Raw genomic sequence first — 21,773 nt, 5'->3', positions numbered from 1 at the left:
ATCCCATGATAGACTTGAGAATGACCCCTTGATAGACTTGAGAATGACCCCTTGATGGACTTGATAATGATCCGTTGATGGGACTTGAGAATGACCCTTGATGCACTTGAGAATGACCCCTTGATTGACTTGAGAATGACCCTTGATGGACTTGAGAATTACCCTTTGATGGATTTGAGATTGACTCCATAATGGACTTTAGAATGACCCCATGATGGAATCGAAAAGTTATTTTTCTACTAATTATTTACAATAAACGTACCCTCAGTCAGTTATTGTTGTTTTTATTGACTTTATACATATCCCTTGATAAACACTAAAATCTTGACCATAATTAATTAAAATGTCACTTTATAATATAGTATATAGTAATATATAATATAGTCACTTCTAGGATAACTTCATACAGACTGTTGTCTCTGGTGAAAGTATTGACCTTACAAGAGTAGGGAGGGAGCCTTCTTTTTGCGACGGTAGACGCAGTGAAGGCGACTGTAACTCATACAATTAATTTGCGCATTTGCAAAGCTCCGTATAAACTGTTCTGTTTATCGGACCTGTATTGAGTCGATTTTGTTTACTGTCCCAATAAAATAGCGAAACTGAAACAGATAGATTGCCTCACCCCCCTCATGATGCTGTTAGGACCTATTTTTAAAATAAGTCCTGTAGTGTTCTATCTTTTGAATTATATTTTTCAGACATTTAGGGAAAGCCCTGGGTAGGTGGGCTCTACCTTTGATCAGCACATGCCAAGTTTTAGTAGTAGTGTTGTCTTTTAAATTATATTTTTCAGATATTTAGGGCAAGCCCTGGGTGGGTGACCCCACCTTTAATCACCATATGATATGAAGTTTTAGAATTTAGTAATCGCTTTCATCGTGCTTTTGCTGCTTTAGAAAGTTTCATCTTCTTTGGTTTTTCATTTGGATTTTTATCTGGTATGCTCATCTTTTTTGTTCTCTTCTTTTGGTCTCCATCACCAGGACTGGAATTGAAGATAAATTAAAAACTTTCAGGCCTAGGTTCTTTTCAGGAAAATTTGGATATACAGTATTAATATTGTGATCATCTAAATTGTGAAACAGTTAAAGAAAATTCAGTTAATTACCTTTTAATGCTGATCACACTTTTTTTAGTACCGGATTTTAGAGCAGACGTCCACTCATTTTCCTGCCCCTTGATAACATATCTAGAATTATATAATAAACATATAACTTTATACAATACTGCTATCTTGTGAAATGTTGATAAAATATATTATACCTTGATAGCTACATCAGAAACTCAACAATAAATATACCTATAGAGACTACCAAGATACAATAATAATCATACCTTGATAATTTCTGGTTAAAGGTACAGCCAATAGCTTTATCACAAAACACACAATTAAGTATAAGTATATTTATATTATAATACAATGAATCAGACATTTAAACAGACCAAATTGTCTGTTACTACTGATTGAAGGCTGCCATCTGCATACCAAGCAGCCAACCAAAATTTGCTTACAAAATGCATGTGTTATAGAAAGATGGCGCAATACGTTGTGATTGCTGACGTGCAATTTTACAAAACAATTGTTACTATTTGTAAAATGTCATTTAAGCAACGTTTGACTTCCGTAAAGCTCTGTCTACACTAACTAGTGTGATGTGCCCATGGTAGTTATATGCCCAAATATGGTAGTTATATGCCCAAATATCCAAATACAACGTTTGCAGCGCTTGCAAAATATGGCAGCTAGAATTGTAACTTATACAAAATCAAACGCTCACATAACTCCTGTTCTGATGGATTTGCATTGGTTGCCTGTTCAACAACGTATTAAGTACAAACTTGCGTTGTTTGTATTTAAGATCCTAAATGACAGTGCTCCTGCTTATTTATCTGACCTTGTGGATCGTTACGAATCATCCCGCAGAGGCCTACGATCATTGTCACAAAACCTTCTTCAAGAGCGTAGAGCGAAAAATCAATGGGGTCAGAGATCTTTTTACGTTGCGGCCGCAAGTGTATGGAACAGCTTACCAGTAACAGTTAAATGCTCAACTAGTCTAAACAGTTTCAAGACCAACCTAAAGACATCGCTATTCGCTGATGTTCTCGCACGTTGTTAATGCACAAAGCGCCATGAGCGCCACATGGGTGGAGGATACCGGCGCTATATAAGTTTTCATTTATTATTATTATTATTATTAAATATGGTAGTGATATGACATCATCATGTCCATATATGGGCACATCACATTTTTTTTGTCACATAAAGTTTGATAGTTTAGACAGAGCTTAAGCATGAGAGAAGCCAAAACAAATACATCTATATATATATTCATTCACTTACTGGCTAAGATCCAATGATTTAAGTTGTTCAAGTTCCTTCTTATGTTTACTTTCAATCTCAACAGCAGCCTCTTCCTACAATAAAAAAACAAAACAATTTAATTACAAATTACAGTATAAATTTCAATTTGAACTTAAGTAGAACTTCTTGATAGAATTGTGATATTGATTATATGCTTAAATTATATGCAAATATCAATCTTGTCTTTGCATGGGTGTGTACATTTTTATAGATATCAATTAAACCTAGCATATGAAGTAGAAAGATCCTTAAATTAAAAACACTCAAGTTACCTATTGCATTTTAATAATATTGTAATTTTATTGTACAAAACGCAGCAATTCAGCCTTTGGCTGCAAATGTATTTTTTTTATCGAAATAAGGATACAAAAATATAAGGTGGATAGTTTTCTAAAAATAATTTAGCAAATTTTGCCAGCGTCACCTGAATAAATAAATAAATTGGTTGTGTAGTGCTTTAATCCACTGAAGGGACTATTCAGTTACTTATTTACAACACTAAGACCATCATTGAGGCTTTCAGCATAATGCGCTATATCAAGTACCAGTTATTATTATTATTATTATTATAAGTTTAACTTTACTTTTGGTGAATTTTCTGATAATATTTATGAGTATTCCTTTAAAAAAGTTCTGAGAAAATAGTGTAATAATTGGTTAAAATACACTTTCAGGTGGATAACGAATTGGTAAGGTTAGTGTGTGGTGAGAGATTTTCTTCTTTAAAAAAGCAGTCTATATGGAAAGGCCAAAGCCAGGTGCGATAATCACTCGCCCTGAAAAGAAACTACCTTTTTATTTATTTTTTTTTGCTTTTTGTAATATTTTTCCTTTTTTTGTAATTTTATGTGGTTTTGATATATATGCATTTTTTTTGGATTTTTGGTAGCGCTAAACTAATCAACAATATAAAACTGGCGCTTCCATAAAGCCCACCCAATCAAAATAGAACTGGCGGATTACTATAAGTACACATCATAAATACCAACTGCTATAAACTAAATGTTATGCTGCCTATTCAATCACAAACACAAAACACAATGTAAACATTTCATTCCTATTGTTAACTTTAACAAATGTATGCATTTGCTTTTAACATTGGGAGCTAAAAATAGTTAAAAAACAACATTTTATGATTATTTCTATGAATGGAACATGTGATCATAAAAGCATGAATATTGATGAGATGGGAAAAACCCAAAATGAGATAGTAACGTTGACAACTGTATAGTTCAGTTACCCATGACTTATGTATGTTTAATGGATGTACAATAGGCCTACTGAAAATCAATTAAATTACAGAATAAATAATTCTATATTCTAAGAATTATAATAAGTAAGATTTTGTTAATATAGTAGTTACTGGTAGGTACGGCATAACAATAAATAAACTTTTCAAGTTTATTTATTTAAACAATGATAATAATAATTCAAGACTTATACCCTTTTCACATTGTTAAAAGTTGTAACACAGTTTGACCTCCCGAATTATTACAATTATTATTTTCACACACGCATTTTTTAAAATGGTGAATGAATTAATACTGAAATTGTTACCGATATCGATATTTATGTCAATACGCTTCATGGCTGTTAGACATAGCACATTCTACTATTTTGTGCCATTTATTCCTGTTGTGGGCCGGGTGTGTCTTAAGTGGGCCAGTCATTTATTTAATTAAAAAGCGATTTTAATAGTGAACGAAATGCTTGCAGAACACTAGAAATTATATTAGTTTAAAGTGCTGAGAAAATAGTAACATTTGGATGAAATAACACTGATTTTCATGTGAAGAATGGGGAAGACAATTCCTACCTAAAAAAGCAGTCTATATGGAAAGGCCATTGAAAGGTACGATAATCACTCGCCCAGGTAATGTAATGAAATTAACTGAAATAAACTGAAGCAAACACATTACACTATTTTTTTTTTTTTGGTTTTTTCTAAACTTTTTTTTTTTTTTGTATTTTATGTGAGTTTTTTCTTTTTTTTTTGGTTTTTTCGATGTTTTTTTTTTTTTTTGTATTTTTGTAGTGCATGTGTGATAATCATTAATAGCCAAATTAAATAAACTGGCGTTTCCATAAAGCCCACCCAATCAAAGTATAACACACAGATTGCTATAAGTACACATCATAATTACCAACTGCTATAAACTAAATGTTATACTGCCTATTCAATCACAAACACAAAACACAATGCAAACATTTAATTCCTATTGTTAAATTTAACATATGTATGAATCTTTTTTTTAATTGGGAGCCAAAAAGAGTTAAAAAAACAAAAATTATGATTGATGGAACATGTGATCATAAAAGCATGAATATTAATGAGATGGGAAAAACCCAAAATGAGATAGTAAAATGTTGACAACTGTATAGTTCATTACCCATGACTTATGTATGTTTAATGGATGCACAATACTGAAAATCAATTAAATTACAGAATAAATAATTTTATTTATTTTTGTATCATTGTTTATTAACTTCTTAGTATAAACAGGTCTTTAGGAGTCTATTCTTCTCATGAAATTTAGGAATGTTAAAAAAAACCAGTTTTAATAACCTCTAAGATACAATAGTATTGGTGTGTCTGAACGTAGGTACTAACTCCTAGTTCCTTATTCAAACAAAAAAGAGAGGTACAGTATATCAAATGAAATACATTTAAAATGAAACCAAAATATTATTAAAACACATGCTTTACACAAATATATTATCATCAAACAAGATGATCTAAATCGATAGAATAACATTCACTACTTCTATATAGCATGTTACGCTTCACTGAATCCACAAACTAGAACACAACATGAAATGTATGACCTTTAACCTTACAATAGAATGTGGTGATAAGGAACAACTGTGTTCCATAATTCATATAAGTTTTTAGGAAGCAATCTAAATGGTCTGACTTCCTAATTCAAAAAAAAGTAAACTATTGCACTGTCTTAAACTCTGTCTACACTGTCAAACTAGTTTGTGGTATGGTATGCACAAATGTGGTAGTGATATGATGTCATCATGTCCATATATGGGCACACGGTCACCACATTTTTTTTGTTACATAAAGTTTGAAAGTGTAGACAGAGCTTTAGACAGAAGTCGCTAATAAAGCGATCCAGACTCATACTAAAGTCTAATCAGTAAATACAATATTGTTTGGAGGCTTTCATGGTGGATAAAAACACTAGTAAAGTGAGGTGTAAACACGGTTGTAGCATATATAGTACTACATGCTGTGTACTTAACTGCTCTGATCCCAAAGCCAAAATCAGAGCTCCTAATTTTGTAATGGTCTAGTTTTTGATGTTTGATTCAAGATAGGAGTGGCAGATAATATAATAGTTTACTCTGGATTCAGCAGGTATAATAATATGCTTTGTATTTCTTTGAATCAGTGAGGAATTTTTTCATTGAAAAACATTTATTCGTTTGCATACAATACTACTCTCGCACATCATTAATTTCTTAAAACTTAAAAGCTTATAAAAACAGTTCAATTCGCACTGCATACATTTTGTTTAATAAAGTAATAATACATTCAAAGATATAATATGATATAAATCCAAAGGCAAATGAATGAAAAAATGACAATGCTGTGGGTATCAATTGCTGTATCTAAATGGAGATACAAAATAATATAAGCAAAAAGCTAATCAAAACAGTAAAGTAAAACAGCAAGAAATATTAGTAGAGCTTTTGGGCAACACTAGCCCTTCATCAGTGCAAGTGAGAGTACGTGGACAAAATAGAGACTATGAAGCAGACTGTAGTGCTGAGTGAGTGAACTGGAATAAAATAAAAACAAAGAAGGCGCATAAAATTTAAAAATAATGATCAAATCATGTTCACTTGCCATTTCTTCGTCCATTGTTTGTCTGGTAGGCTCCATGATCACTTCCTTTGCCTCAGCCATATTTTCCTCCACTGCCTTCTCCTGGATGCCATTGAGGTGTTGCACTATCTTCTTCATAATACGGATGAACAGACCTAGGATTTGTGAACTAGGCAAATCCAATTCTTTCTGAAGGTCATCGACTGTTTTGTGTTGTAGACCCATTCCAAGGAGTATGGCCTAGGAAAAAAAAACATAATAAACTTTTAATATGCCATATATATTCAAGGGCTTTTAGGGGGCATTTATTTTTTTGGGTCTAATAAGGTAACATGTATATTCAAATAAATACCCCTAGATATAAAAAAACAACACAACTAATACCAAGAAGTGGTAAAATACAGTAGAAAAATTCGACTACAAATAGAAATTTGTTGTAATACAATATTGTGTATATTTGCATGTTTATTAAAATAAATTAAATCTTAATAAATAAATAGTCTAGAATTAATGTATTTAAAAAATGTTCAGCTTCCTAAATTCCTTCTTAACTATAAAAAAAACATATAAAAATAATTAAACTGACCGATTGTACTGCGGACAAATGCATGTCCATCCTGTTAAGAAACACAAGTCTGGCCACTCCTGGTAGAATGTCCATGATGAGATGGTAGTCCACCATGTTACGAGTGTAAAGGTCAAGACGGTTCAGGTCGTACTTAGTGAAGTGCATCTCCAACTCCCTTGCTGTTAATGCTAATAAAAAATTAAATTATATTATATTTATTATGCAAGTTAGACAACTAAAGCGTGGTTCCCACTAGGACGCAACGACGCAACACGTGTCAAATCAGTTTTATTCCAGGCAACAACGCAAGAACGCAGAAGAAACATATTACATCGCGTAGTCAAGTACTCGAGGTGAAACACAATTATTAGAAGGGCATTTTCTTACGTTGCGTCCCTAGTGGAAACCAAGCTCTAGTGGACTGGGTCTATTTATATTATATAATGTAGGTTTAAACAGATTTCAAAAGCCAAAATGAAACTTAACATAACATACGTATATACAACCTACCTTGTACACTTGGCTTATACTGTTTGTGATGGAGTACATTCAGGGCTAACCCTGGCTGATATGTCTTAAACTGATATGAAAGCAATGACAAGAAACGCCGCCTAAAATCTATAAAACAAATAGTTAAGGTAAAGTTATTATAATCAATTTTTGTAATATGCAAGTATAGTTTATTTATAACAATGCATATATAGTAGTAGAACATCTATTTATTAAGGGGACACTTTGCTGGGTTCTGAAGGTGTGTGCTTTATAGGGGTTGCATTGTATAGGAGTTATAAATTGGGGCTGAATGTGTTGTCATTCCTCTTGCTTGCTTCACAAATAGAGGTTGGCCATAGTATTAAAACCTTTAGTTTCACGAATAGGATATTCACAAATAGTGGTGTCCTCTTAATAGCGGTGCCCCCTTAATATGGGTGTCTCCTAAATAGAGGTTGGCCGTATCAAAACCCTTTGTTTCACAAAAAGCGGTGTCCCCTTAACACAGCGGTGTCCCCTTAACACAGCGGCGTCCCCATATCACAGCGGCGTCCCCATATCACAGCGGCGTCCCCTCATCACAGCGGCGTCCCCTCATCACAGCGGCGTCCCCTCATCACAGCGGCGTCCCCTCATCACAGCGGCGTCCCCTCATCACAGCGGCGTCCCCTCATCACAGCGGCGTCCCCTCATCACAGCGGCGTCCCCTCATCACAGCGGCGTCCCCTCATCACAGCGGCGTCCCCTCATCACAGCGGCGTCCCCTCATCACAGCGGCGTCCCCTCATCACAGCGGCGTCCCCTCATCACAGCGGCGTCCCCTCATCACAGCGGCGTCCCCTCATCACAGCGGCGTCCCCTCATCACAGCGGCGTCCCCTCATCACAGCGGCGTCCCCTCATCACAGCGGCGTCCCCTCATCACAGCGGCGTCCCCTCATCACAGCGGCGTCCCCTCATCACAGCGGCGTCCCCTCATCACAGCGGCGTCCCCTCATCACAGCGGCGTCCCCTCATCACAGCGGCGTCCCCTCATCACAGCGGCGTCCCCTCATCACAGCGGCGTCCCCTCATCACAGCGGCGTCCCCTCATCACAGCGGCGTCCCCTCATCACAGCGGCGTCCCCTCATCACAGCGGCGTCCCCTCATCACAGCGGCGTCCCCTCATCACAGCGGCGTCCCCTCATCACAGCGGCGTCCCCTCATCACAGCGGCGTCCCCTCATCACAGCGGCGTCCCCTCATCACAGCGGCGTCCCCTCATCACAGCGGCGTCCCCTCATCACAGCGGCGTCCCCTCATCACAGCGGCGTCCCCTCATCACAGCGGCGTCCCCTTATTATAGCGGCGTCCCCTTACTATAGTGTGTTCACACTGCAAAGAAATTCTGCCCATTAAGCATACTTCTTCTGTCTTATGCTTAAGAGAAACATCCTCACCTTTGTAAAATGCCATAAGCCACGAGTCATCATTGTTCTCTGTTTCACCACTCAACATCTTCAGCATAATGCAAGAATGCTCACCAGTTAATTCATTCTAAGAACAAAATTGAGAATTTAATAAAAACAATATTTTCCTTGATTGAGAATTCTTTGAGTATCCAGTTTGAAAATATTGTGGCTAGTTATGCTTCAATACCATATTTATTTACTTTTATTGTTCAGGAGGGTTTTTAGGGGCCTTTATTCGTTTATTTTTTTGGGTGTAATATGGTAACATGTACAATCAAATAAATACCCCTAGATATAAAAAAAATACAACAACATAATTTATATCAAGAAGTGATAAAATACAGTAAAAATTGTATCAAAATGCTTGGTAAATTGTAGAACATGTCAATCAATGAATTCTACTACAAATAGAAATGTGTAATATAATATTTGCATGTGGCGGGACGTTTATTCGAGGAAACAAATAAAGGCCCTGTGGCGTTTGTTCTAGAGGGGTACAGAACTGCAGTCGGTGCACTCGGTCTACCAAGAACGATAAGCTGGTAAGTTCGATGACGCAACGTCTGACGAAAGTCACTCATTGCATTCGACTATTAGCAGTTGCATAGTACAACGCAGCGGTAGACTGCGGGTACCGACGGCTAACACGAACCGATATCCCAACTCTTTCATTCCAAGAGGTATTGGCCTTTTCAATAGAAGATGTGTCCGTTCTTTTGTCTTTATTTAATTCTGTTTTTATATTTATGGAGAGAGAAAGCTAATAACACTGTAATTTCCAAATTTAAGGATGAATAAAGCTATGTCTATGTGTTTATTCAAAGCAGGGCGTTAATTCGAATAAATACGGAGTATGGCATATGACTTACTTGTGTTTGTCGCAAATAAACTGGGGCAAAGCCAGATCGTTTCCAGAATCTATCATAGAAAACATTTCTTTAGTTCTTAATAGTTCTTATTAAATAGATTATTAAATTATATAATGAATATAAATATATAACAGTAAATTTGGGTAGTTATGCTTCAATATATGGCACAACAAGCATAGCAATGAAGAGCAGTACCTAAGCAAGTCTGCCGTGAGCCCAAACGAGACACCAAGGTAGTCCAGCTGCTCAGCTGGCCTCTCATTTAACTTGGACAACAGAGGAGGTAAAGTCTTCCTTGGGGCAATAACTTCTTCAAGCAAATCAACAGCCTGCAACATAAAAAGAAAACAAATCTCAAAAATATAATATTCTGTTTGTATGATGTTCGATGGAACAAAATCGAAGACATATTGCAATTATTTTTATTTGCATCTTAAATTTGCATAAATTTAAATTTGCATTATTTTAAATTTGCATTAATTTAAATGCTCGTACCTCATTTTCTACAGTGCGAATATCTTTCACATTTTCTGTTGCCTCGTTCAAACTAGGGAACTTTCCTTCATAGTATTGCTGCAGCAAGGTCAATGACCTTCGACCGTAGCCCATCTGAAAATTAAGCATAAAATTGTTTAATGCAATTAAGAAACAGTAAACAATAGTAACATTTCTTTGGCATTCAACTTTAGGTCTCTGCCACTACTATCGAGTATAGCCTTCCTTCCACACAAACAACGATTTAATGATTACATACTAATTATATACAAGTTCTTGTATAGCGATTGGATCATTGCTCATGGTGCTGTGGACTCAGATGTTACACTTTTCAACTACATGTTTCTCCCCTAAGCATCATGTCATGTCAGTGCAGACACTTTAAGGCACTCTCTCATCTGCCCACTCGACAGTGGCTTAAGTTTTTATTTAAAAAAAAAAAAAGTAATTGTTTTCCTTAAGCTCTGTTTACACTACCAAATTTTATGTGACAACAAAATGTGATGTCATATCACTATCAAAGTTGGGCATATCACACTTTTATGTCAAATTAGTTTGATAGTGTAGACAGAGCCTTACTCCTTGGTAATCTGGATGAGTAGCAATCCTGATAACCCTTGCTCCTGACAGGCTAGCAAACTCGTTATCTTGAAACTGTTGAGATATCGTCCATGGAATCAAGTCACCAGAGGCTCTCTTGCCTTTAGACAGGCTGTTCATAATGGTTGCCTTGGAGATCTCACCCTCAAGACACACCTAAATACAAACAAATACTAGAGTTATTTTGCACATTGAAAATAATTCTTGTTAGGTGTACTACAAACTATCTGTTACAATCTTCAAATCTCTTCACTAAATGGTAGAAAATCCTATATTAGTGTGATTTTCCATTTTGTATTGATTGTTGTACATTATATATGGAATTATTATAATAATATTAAAATATTTTTTTGTCATTGTTTAGTATACAAAGACATTTCTTGAAAATCAATATCTGTTTAGACATACCTGTAATACACAGAGCACCTCTGGTAACGTGTTGAGTGTAGTGTCTACTGGTCCTAACAAACAGAAGATATGATGAGCTGGGGCATCTGATAACAACTGAAGATCATTTGGTGTATTCTAATTTGAAGGAGAAATAGAACAAAAAAAATTTCATTTAAAGATGTATTGTCCCCCAAAAACATGAAATATGAAGATAAATTAAATCAGACTTTGAATATGTTATTTTGTAGTTTTATTAAAGTTAATCACTTCCATAGAAAAAAAATTAAAACAAATAATGTTTTCACCTATAAATTGAATAAATAAATGGTTAAATTCAACCAAAATCCATTGGCTGGCAGCCAATTTGACAATTTTTGGCTTTAAATTACATTTTTTTCAGGTAAATACATTTTTTTTTATCTAATTTTTGGTCAAAGTGAATAACTATTATGTTACATTAAAATGGCATATTCAACAACAATTTTGTTAAGAATTATTTTTTCAGGGGGACAATACATCTTTAAATCTTATATTGAACAATCTCCTTGCTGGGGTAACCTAGGTATGGGTTTAGAATAGAGCACCAAGAGGCTGAGTGATAATCAGGGAACAAATCAAATTATATAACCTTAACTCTGTCTACACTATCTATGTGACAACAAAATGTGATGTGCCCATATATGGACATGATGATGTCATATCACTACAATATTTAAACATATCACACTAGTTTGATAGAGCAGAGAGAGCTTTAAATATATATTGTCCACCTGAAAAATAATTTTGTTGTTGAATATGCCATTTTAATGTCACATAATAGTTATTAACTTTAACAAAAAATTGCATCAAAAAAATAATAATTTACAGTACCTTAAAAATTCTAATTTAAAGCAAAAAATAGTCAAATTGTCTGTCAGACAAAGGGGTTTTGGTTAAATTTAACAGTTTATTTTGTCTTATTATAAGTTAAACCATTATTTGTGTTCATATTTTTTATATGGAAGTGAATAACTTGATTAAAATTACAAAATGGCCTATTTAAAGTCTGATTTTATTAATCTTCACTTTTCATGTTTTTTGGGGAAAATACCGCACATCTTTGACAGCCAAATGTTGTGTATAGATGATGGACATATTGAGACTTACATACCTTATAGTGAGCTGCTACATAGATGGACATTAACCTCTGAAGAAACACCTCAGAACCTTTGTGGTAACTAAATAATGAATCTCTATTCACATAATATGTGGATATTGTTAAGAAACACACACACAGAAAATGGCTATTTTAAGATAAATTACATTATCTCTATACAATTCTTTACATTTCAAAAATGTATTTTATCTTTGAAAAATGTTTTCATCTGGTTTTATATTCAATATCTGTATACAATTCTTTACATTAAATTAACCACTAATAAATATGTACATGTGCAACGTTTCGACTTGTCATTAAATCTTCATCTGGCAATGACTAGATGTTAGTGGTTGCTAGGAGTAGCTTTGATAGTAATTTGTAGAGCAACGCAACCACTAACATCCAGTTACACATACGTATCTATTACTGGTTTAACGTACATAATTTTATACGAACATTTAATAAAAAATCCCCAAAAAACATGAAATATACTTTCTACATTCAAATTTTAGCCTAAAAACATTGATTGACTTATTGACCAAAATTAAGGTCAAATGTAGAAACAAATTACATAGCATTAACTAATAATAATAATAAAGTTCGATTTAATACAGTGCAAAATGCAAGGTGCCTTATTAATAAGCGCTGGACAATCAACAGAAAAATTAAGGATATAAATCGCAATCATCCGGCAAGGGGCATCCAGATCCTATCCTAGGCACCTCAGCAACATTGAGACACAGTAGAGAATTTAACCAGCTTTCAACCTCATCTCCTGGAGAGTACCTAATGGATTCATTCAACACGACCTCATGCAATACACGGCCTAGGAATTAAACAGGAAAACATTATTCAATTAATGCAATTACAGCAACAGCTAGGAATCTTAGTTCTTAAGCCGATTTTCCACTAGACCAATTTGTTCACGCAAATCGAAAGTGTAACATTATATGTATACATATTCATGCTTATAAAATATGTATACGTATTCATGCTTCTATCTTCCAAATTCCTCTCTGCGACGAATTCTAGTTCCTTGAGTTTTTCGCTTCCGTGAAATTGGTAGCTCAATCATTTATATTATTCTTTTATTTCATATAAAACATCAAAAACATTAGACACCACCATGCCACAAGTTACCACTAGTGGCCAAAGGCCAGATTGTGGGTAACTTTTACATGCATGTACCTAGACCAATAAAAATATACAAAATTGAAACATACAAAATAATAAATTATACAAAAATGAGTGAAGCGAAAAAAAATTCCACAACCAAAAGAGCTAAAAAAAATTCATGAGCACTTATGCGAATCGAAAAGCTCAGCAGACACACGATGAACATGAAAATCACAGCTATTCACTCTTACCATGGAAAGTGTAGCACAATTTCTTTTTTACTGCAAAATGTTGGATTTGTGCGAACAAATTTACTTAGTGGAAAATCAGCTGTGTCAGAAACTGCTACGCTTTAACCTTCTTAGAAGTACAATAGATTTCGATTACTGACTGACTAGGATCAAAATATAATTGCCTTTGATAAAGCTAGTATGCAGACAGGATACTAAAGAGTGACCAGAAATAAATTCATATAGAAGTTTGATTTGGATAGGAGAAGAGTAGAATATAATACAAAATTCAAGAAATTACAAAAAAAATAAAATATTTACCAAATGCAGAGGCCCCAGCATCAGTGCTTTTGGTACCACCTCCTTTGGTGTTTGATCCTACAGATGAACTCTGTTGTCGTAACTGTTGGAGCAACTTTAAAGACAATGATCTACCTGTACCTTCATACCTAAAAGAAATGAATATAAAAGTCATTCATTTTAAATTCTTCTTTGTGCATTCATATTCATTTTACAGGCATAGATGAGGAAATCTGTGGGAAAAAGCCACCCAAACTCTGCTTGACATACAGACATCCTACCATTAGACCACTAGGGTTTTATTACTGTAATTGAGCACTCTGTACTAGAGGATACCCGGAATAACTAAGAAGGTCCTAATTCTGTTTATCAATGGGAATTCATTCTAGAAACCTCATTCCGGAAAAACAGTTTTTTTTGCAAGATCAATGTTGAAGAAGAGTTGAAAGAGATATAAACAACAAATGTTGAATGAAAGATTAATGTCCAATGTGTATCTGTCCTATTTTTATTAAGGCCAACTCAGATAGCATCGTACAACGAAGCTCGTCTCGTTGGTGCAAAATTGCCCTAACCACCTAAAACTACCCAAGGCTATCCCAAGACGACTTGTCTCGTCAGAATTCCACCGGAGACGGTATCAACGAGTCAAGACGTTTCATTGGGCCTTGTCGTATAATGCTGTCTGTGTTGGCCTTTACACATCATTATATGATGATTACATTACCCATTGATTGTTGATGACAAGAATACCAAATACGGGCCTAGCAGATTCTTAACTAAAGGAAGAGGAATTGCTGCGGCCTCATCAATGACAACCAGCTCTGCCTGGCCTAGCTTGTGAGCATCAGACGGATGAATGTACTGGATTGTCTGCCGGTGTTCTCTGAAGATGTTGACACGAACGACTGCCTTGTTGAAATCAGGATTGGTTGATTGGACGAGCTCATAGTCCATGTGTTCCTGATGAATATTCATAGTTAGAATTACAATTTATGTTCTTGTTCATTGACTACAGACCGTCAACTGTTAAATTTTTTGGTTTTTTTGTGATTGATTGTAAAATTGTCTCTATTTTTACACACCTTATGTAATTATTATCTGTCATGAGGAGGTACGACAGTGATAAGACTTTTTTGAGTCTCTATGTCGTTACTTAACCAAATGCTTTGTTGTTTTGTTTTTATACATTTTTGCTGATTTTGGTCGAAATAAATGTTGAATTGAATACAGATTCACAAAATACTAAATAATGAAGTCTATGCTCCATCAATTTTTCAATTAATTATATGAGAATTAGTGATAGCAAAACATGAGAATAAAACCCAATAATGTTGGTTATATTTACCTGATATTCTAAACTGTCAAATCCTTTGAAAACAAATTCAAATAAAGTTTTAAGATTTTCAGGGCTAGGAGATGTCACAAATATATTGGAATATCTATAAAAATAAATAATATGCTCAAGTTATAAAAGTGCTAAGCAGGACCATTCTAACGTACAAAACATAATAATAAATAATACAAAGAAAATCATTATTTTACTTGCCCGAATGCAACAGCAGTTGCCATAGCAAGCCCGAGAGCAGCCGACTTGCCCCTACCACGTGCAGCAGTCATACAAACTGTTGATCTCAGAGTCTTCTCAGAAATAGCTTCAACAAACTTCAACAAGGCTTTAGCCTTCCAAAGATAAAAAAGAAAGATTGAGGCTATAGTATAATGTGTAGATGCTTTTTCTTTTTGCACTCCAGTGAAAAATAAAGAGTGCACACATGACTCGTTTCAGCACATCTGATTGACTACATCCTTGAACCCATGTATACAATATCAATTGCTTACCTGATCAAGTGTTTTAGTGCAGTTAATAAGTGTGCCTACTGGTTGTGTATCCTGCAATGACTCCCTTAAACTCGCAAGTTCTTGATCATTAGGACTCAAAGATTCATCCTAAAAATTAATAATTATTTACAATACTATATAATTTCTTTACGTTGAACCAATATATACGTGTGCTACGTTTCGATTTAATAATATAAAACTGTCCTGTAACGCCAATTTACAGAGACGAGTGGTAACGTTAATACAAACATAGACAGCTATGTTATTTCTTATGACTATTTACGCACAACGTGGAGCGGACATGTGGTTTCCGCTGAGAATAGATACAGACTCTACATGGGACAAGCTACACGGTTTTCCGCTTAATGTTACCACTCGTCTATGTAAATTGGCCTTAAATAGTAAATAATGGTGTATTTGAATAGGATAGTAAGAACTAACAGCGAATCAGGCTACGGCCAAGTTATGCCAACAAGACAGAGACTTGGCCACTGTATATCTGGACAGTTTTTAGAAAAAATAACCGTTTTAGCATTAAAATGAATAATATCTAAAATGCCTATGATGGCATGGTATACCATGGCAATGAATACAACAAAAAATATTACAGGACAGAATTACTGTATGTACCTTTGGTTTAGGTGGCACAGGTGTGATAGTTAACACATGTGACGACAGTGGCAGTATCTGTAATTGGTCATCAATCACCATACTCTCTTTACAGGACACTAATGACAATAAAAATCTACAAAATAACAATAACAAATATTTCATATTAATTATGAATTCTTCCACATAATAATGGACTGTTCTCAAAAATATTGTGCCCAACATGCCTCCAACTTGAGCCAAGTTTATATGGAAATGATATTTTTATAGACAAGTATTGCTATTTATTAATGGAAGGTTTGAACAAGGCAAACTAACAACAGGATGCTGAGCTCCGGAGATCAAAGGATTTATCTGTGGCTGCAACATGATTAGTTCCACGCAACTTAACAGACACTGCACACCGTAGAGTACCAGTAGTGTTGGTATATGTTGCAGCCAGACATAAGATCAAAGGACTGTTACGAGTTCATATATCTTGGCAAGGCGAGCTGTGTCCTGTTGTTAAATTGCCTTAGTTTGAGTAGCTTGAGTTCTGGTAGATGTTATTTGAATAAAACACTTTTATGAAGGTGAACGATGGTTGGGGTGGACGTGTGTGAAGGATGGTTGGGGTTGACGTGTGTGAAGGGTGGTTGGGGTGGACGTGTGCGAAGGATGGTTGGGGTTGACGTGTGTGAAGGATGGTTGGGGTTGACGTGTGTGAAGGGTGGTTGGGGGTTGTCGTGTGTGAAGGGTGGTTGGGGTTGACGTGTGTGAAGGATGGTTGAGGTTGATGGTTGATGTGTGTGAACGATGGTTGGGGTGGACGTGTGCGAAGGGTGGTTGGGGGTTGTCGTGTGTGAAAGGTGCTTGAACAAGTATTTTACTAACCTTTCATTAAATCGACCAACCACATCTTGATGCGCTTCTGTACGATAACGCGAGTGAACATCCATCGACATGGTGTACAGCTGCTTTAGAGATGACATCGTTCGCAATAGTATGACAACAATACCACCACCCTCGACTGTCTCAATAGTCCTTGCAAGAAGGTTTGGTGTCATGGCTTCAAAATCCTAGAGAAAATTTTTTTTTTTATAAATTCTATTATTAAATTCAATTTAAAATCTAAAAAAAAAACATATAACTGGTCTGTTGCTGCATAGTGGCGAATAAACTGTTTACTTTAAAATAGATTTATTTTATATAGACTGCATTTCTGCTCAATTTTTGCTCATAAATAACTGTTTAAATCAGTGGGTGGTCGTCGACAGAAATGTCAAAATGCAATGGGCACTGGCACTCAATTCAAACGTCACTGCAGTGTAGTTCTTCTTCTTCGTATTAGGAGCCAACTTCATATGTGAAGACTCTGCTCCTCCAACTCTGTTTTGCTAGCTCTACTGTATTTGGTTGTGTATTATTGTTCTATTTAGTTATTCTTTTACAGAGAGAAACTGACTGCCTTATTTATTTATAATTATTATTATTAATTATCATTATTATTATTATTATTGTTTTTTTTTTTTTTTTTTTTCCTCTTTTTTTTTCCCCTTACTTCTCCTTTCACTTTTCTTTCTCTTTTTTCTTCCCTTTCCCTTATCTCTTTTTTTAAGTTTTACTTATATAAATATATATACATGTTAGTATGAATATATATAATTATTTGATCTATCCTATCTATTATATAATTGTATTGTATTCAGACACCTTGTAAAGAGTAAAAAAAAAGAGTAAACTGTACCCAACATTAAACACTATAGGTCAACTAGTTTACACAAGGTCAGCAGCTATCACATAACCGTTATTTTGCACTACAGCTAAGAGTTGCACAACAATAACCGGTTACATGGCGTTTTAACACCAAATTCGATTGGGTGATTTTAACCATTATTTTCAGGTTGCCATTTAACCGGTTATTGAAAATTTTTCCTACTTCTGCTACAAAGAAATTGGGGTTAACTTATTCACATGGTTAATAAACGGTCATTTTTTTGCAGCAGAAACAGGACCATAGATACTATAATTGATATTAAATATTGTAAATTTGATTCTTGCATATAAGCCCACAGGCTTAAATCTGAATTGGTGAGTTACCTGTAAAACACACATTCCATATGTATTGCCCAGTATCTTGTGGGTTTCTGAATAGTAACAGTATCTAATGTTGGTCGCTGCTATAAACAATTCAAATGGGTCGTCTTCATTCAGGTTCAACGATTTATTTTTTATCTTTTTCTGCAACTGCCTCATTCTCTTTTTCCGATGGCTGAAAACGGACAAAGTGACATCGTGAATTACAAATCAATAACGTAAAACAAAATACTACTTATGTACTACAAGATCGTAAAATCGGCGCTGCTGCATTTTCGCACCTCAATCTCTCTTTCGAGGTTACCCAATTAAAAAAAATTCAATTGCTCACAGGTGCAAAAGTACCATAGCGCCATAAAATCTACCTGTTGAGGCTTAAGCCTTGTCTACACTATCAAATGTTAAGTGACAAAACAATGTGATATGCCCATATATGAACATCATGATGCCATATTACTACTAAATTTAGGCATATCAATACCAAAAATTTGGGCACATCACAATTTGTTTGTTAACTAGTTTGATAGTGTAGACCGAGCCTTAGTTATTTACCAAAATTTGGTTCCTACGATCCAAAGGAAGATATCTAGCATGTGCCCATGAAACCAACTTACCTGGGTAAAGTCTAAGCTATGTCTACACTATCAAACTAGATTGACAAAACAAGTATACCCAAATACGGTAGTGATGAAATGATCATGTCAATACTGTATATGGGCACATAACATTTTGTTTGATAGTGTAGACAGAGCTTAAAGTTTGATAGTGTAGACTATGAGACATAACTTTTTAAGTCAAAACAGATACTTACCTACTAAATCCTAATTCTTTTTTATAACACCATAATACATTTGGTCTGGCTTTCACCAAGGCTTTGGATAACATATGATGTAAAATAACCACCTGCAAAAAATAAAAACAAATGATATTTTTATAAATGGTTCAACAGAATTTAGGCATCACATATTACTAGACGACATATACGATTTATACCAAGATAAAACAATCTGCTCCATTTTGGACAATAATAGTAAATCATCTTTAATATTAAAGCTACTGTACTGTATGGTACATATTGAAAAACAAATTTATATTTAGATATTTTTTATTGTTAATACTAGGTCTGAAGAATTTGTACTGCCTGACGTTTTGTAATTGTGAACTATATATTGTAACTATGACTCGATTTTTTAAAATATTTTGTATGTGTGGAACCTCTTGTTACGAGAGTGTTTCTCTGTTTTAAAACTTCAGACATTTTATACTATACTATATAGATTTATAAAGCGCATTCCAAAAAAGAAGAACAAAGCGATGTACATTAATTAGAGCAGTATACAAGGACAAATCTATGCCAGTACATGCCAGTTTACATATTACAATGGTTTATTTCACTTACCTGGTCTTTCCCTTTATCGCCAACAACCACAAACATGCTCCGATGTCCAAGGGCTATACCATTCTCAATTAGGACACGGATTCGGTTATCAATTTTTTTTCGAACCATGTTGTCGTTGTGTGTGCCTCTCTTTTAAGATACTGTTTAAACAAAAATAATCATTTAAATATTATTCGCGGACCCAATTTTGACCATTTTGAAGTAAATATTTTAGGGTGTCACGAAAGCTCAGACCACGAAAGCTCAGACCCCCTAAGACCTAAGATCACGAAAGCTAAGACCCAACACCTAAGATTACAAATACTAAGATATACTACAGCTTAAAAACAATACTTGTTTATCCATACATAATTTTAAACACAGTAGGTTTCATTTATTACCATAATATAATTTAATACTACCGCAAAACATAGATAAACTCACATTATTTTCGCCCGTTGAGTAAATGTATATTTTTTCTTTACAACAAACAAACTTGACGGGTTGTTTGTTGGTATATATTTACACCATTGTGTTGCTTCAGAGGATGTTTTTCTTACGCACCTGCCTTTCTTGTATTTTGACTCCAAATTTGTTGACTAACTTTATCCTGAACACCACACTTTAAAATTAGGACTTATAAGTACTTTCAGAAGGAGAAACGCATAATAACAAATAAATAAATCCTTTAAATTGATGATTTTACAGATGTGTTTCTTTGTATACTGTAATGACAATGTAACTCCTCGAGCTCCCCATGCTCAATGTTTTTGTTTCTATGGAGCGCCAAAAGAGCAACAATAATAGTACAAGTATAAAAACAGAAAGAAAACGAAACAAAAAAACTTATCATGATTTTTAAATTAAAATTTATTTGCCAGTATTTATTTCTTCGTACTTGCATGATTATACTATTATCATTACAATTTTAATTTTACATTGTTCCATCCACACTGTAGATGGACTCCACAGAGTTTTCAGCCCTCTATATAATTTTTGCTCTTTTGACGTTCCATAGAAACAAAAACATTGAACATGGCCCATGGGGTAGGCCTACTGTACTGTAGGCTAGTCATTTTGTGTGCGAGAAAAACGTCTGTAAAATCATCAATTTAAAAATGTATTTGTTACTTTTTATGCGATTCATTTTCATGAAAGTGCCAATTCTAAGGTGTGGTATTCAGAATAAATGTTGGGAGTTAAAATACAAGGCAGGTGCGAAAGATAAATATTTGTAATTATAGGTGTTGGGTCTTAGCTTTCGTGATCTTAGTTAGGTCTTAGGGGGTCTGAGCTTTCGTGGTCTGAGCTTTCGTGACACCCAAATATTTTATGCAAGTTTTACATTTATTAATAATAAATATAAAGAAAAGCAGTCCAGTGTTAATAATTTTTAAACAAAATTATTATGATAACGGTAAAAAAAATGTAATTAATCGTTTTTAATTTAAATTAACTGTTCCTCGACCTCATTCATTAATTACCTAGACTACTACTAGTAGGGCTAGTTAGGATTAGCCCGGTAGGCCTAACTAACCAAGTAACCTGCATGTCCTTAACCTTTATGGCCTATAGCTATCTAGCACCGACTAGCAACATGCAACGCTGCTGCTCGACAATCCTAGTTAGGCCTCGCTCGAGTCCTATCTAGCCTAGCTAGCTAGGCCTTTAACTCCTACTACTACGCCAAGCTTACTTACTACTAGGCCTAGTAGGCTTGCTTTTTATTTGTTTAACAAACTATCTGCGAAGCTTATATGTTGTCCGACTCAAATAATGGCTAATTATATATTACAATCAAAAGATGTTCTAATTAACTTACAAAACTAACAATAAATCAGCAATTAAAATGACAAAATTATCGCAAAAACCAACACATGTGTTTTCGTCTTCTTTCCTTTGGTTGATGGTAAAATACGAAATCAATAACGTCCGGCGGTCGTCAACCTTAAATCGAGCCGGGCCGCAATTTTCCTAATAATACAATAAATACACAGGGATTTTTTTTCCAAAA

General features: G+C 34.7%; 1 protein-coding gene across 1 annotated transcript; it reads right to left on the bottom strand.

Annotated features, from left to right (window-relative positions):
• Positions 1-252: 252 nt before the first annotated feature.
• Positions 253-21,691, bottom strand: LOC140055623 (RNA cytidine acetyltransferase-like). The gene is made up of 25 exons (XM_072100966.1): positions 21,582-21,691; positions 19,781-19,920; positions 19,193-19,284; positions 18,385-18,556; positions 17,179-17,363; positions 16,327-16,441; positions 15,697-15,804; positions 15,404-15,537; positions 15,203-15,296; positions 14,582-14,817; positions 13,876-14,003; positions 12,884-13,034; positions 12,221-12,317; positions 11,089-11,205; positions 10,660-10,836; positions 10,081-10,194; positions 9,781-9,914; positions 9,586-9,634; positions 8,705-8,801; positions 7,285-7,392; positions 6,793-6,962; positions 6,224-6,446; positions 2,348-2,417; positions 1,112-1,192; positions 253-988 (listed from the first exon to the last, which is right to left on the bottom strand). The coding sequence occupies exons 2-25, from the start codon at positions 19,886-19,888 to the stop codon at positions 877-879; spliced, it is 3,072 nt and encodes a 1,023-aa protein (XP_071957067.1). The 5' UTR covers positions 19,889-19,920; positions 21,582-21,691; the 3' UTR covers positions 253-876.
• Between the last annotated feature and the right edge of the window lie 82 nt (positions 21,692-21,773).

The sequence above is a fragment of the Antedon mediterranea genome, chromosome 7 (genome assembly GCF_964355755.1).
Source record: "Antedon mediterranea chromosome 7, ecAntMedi1.1, whole genome shotgun sequence".
In the NCBI taxonomy this organism is placed as follows: domain Eukaryota; kingdom Metazoa; phylum Echinodermata; class Crinoidea; order Comatulida; family Antedonidae; genus Antedon; species Antedon mediterranea.
This window is presented reverse-complemented; position numbering and strand designations above follow the sequence as displayed.

Coding starts and splice junctions, on each gene's coding strand:
- LOC140055623 (XM_072100966.1), bottom strand. CDS start 19,888: ATGGTTCGAAAAAAAATTGATAACCGAATCCGTGTCCTAATTGAGAAT. Junction 7,393..8,704: donor GCTTATGGCATTTTACAAAG/GTGAGGATGTTT, acceptor TTTGTTTTATAG/ATTTTAGGCGGCGTTTCTTG. Junction 989..1,111: donor AGTGTGATCAGCATTAAAAG/GTAATTAACTGA, acceptor CTTCAATTCCAG/TCCTGGTGATGGAGACCAAA.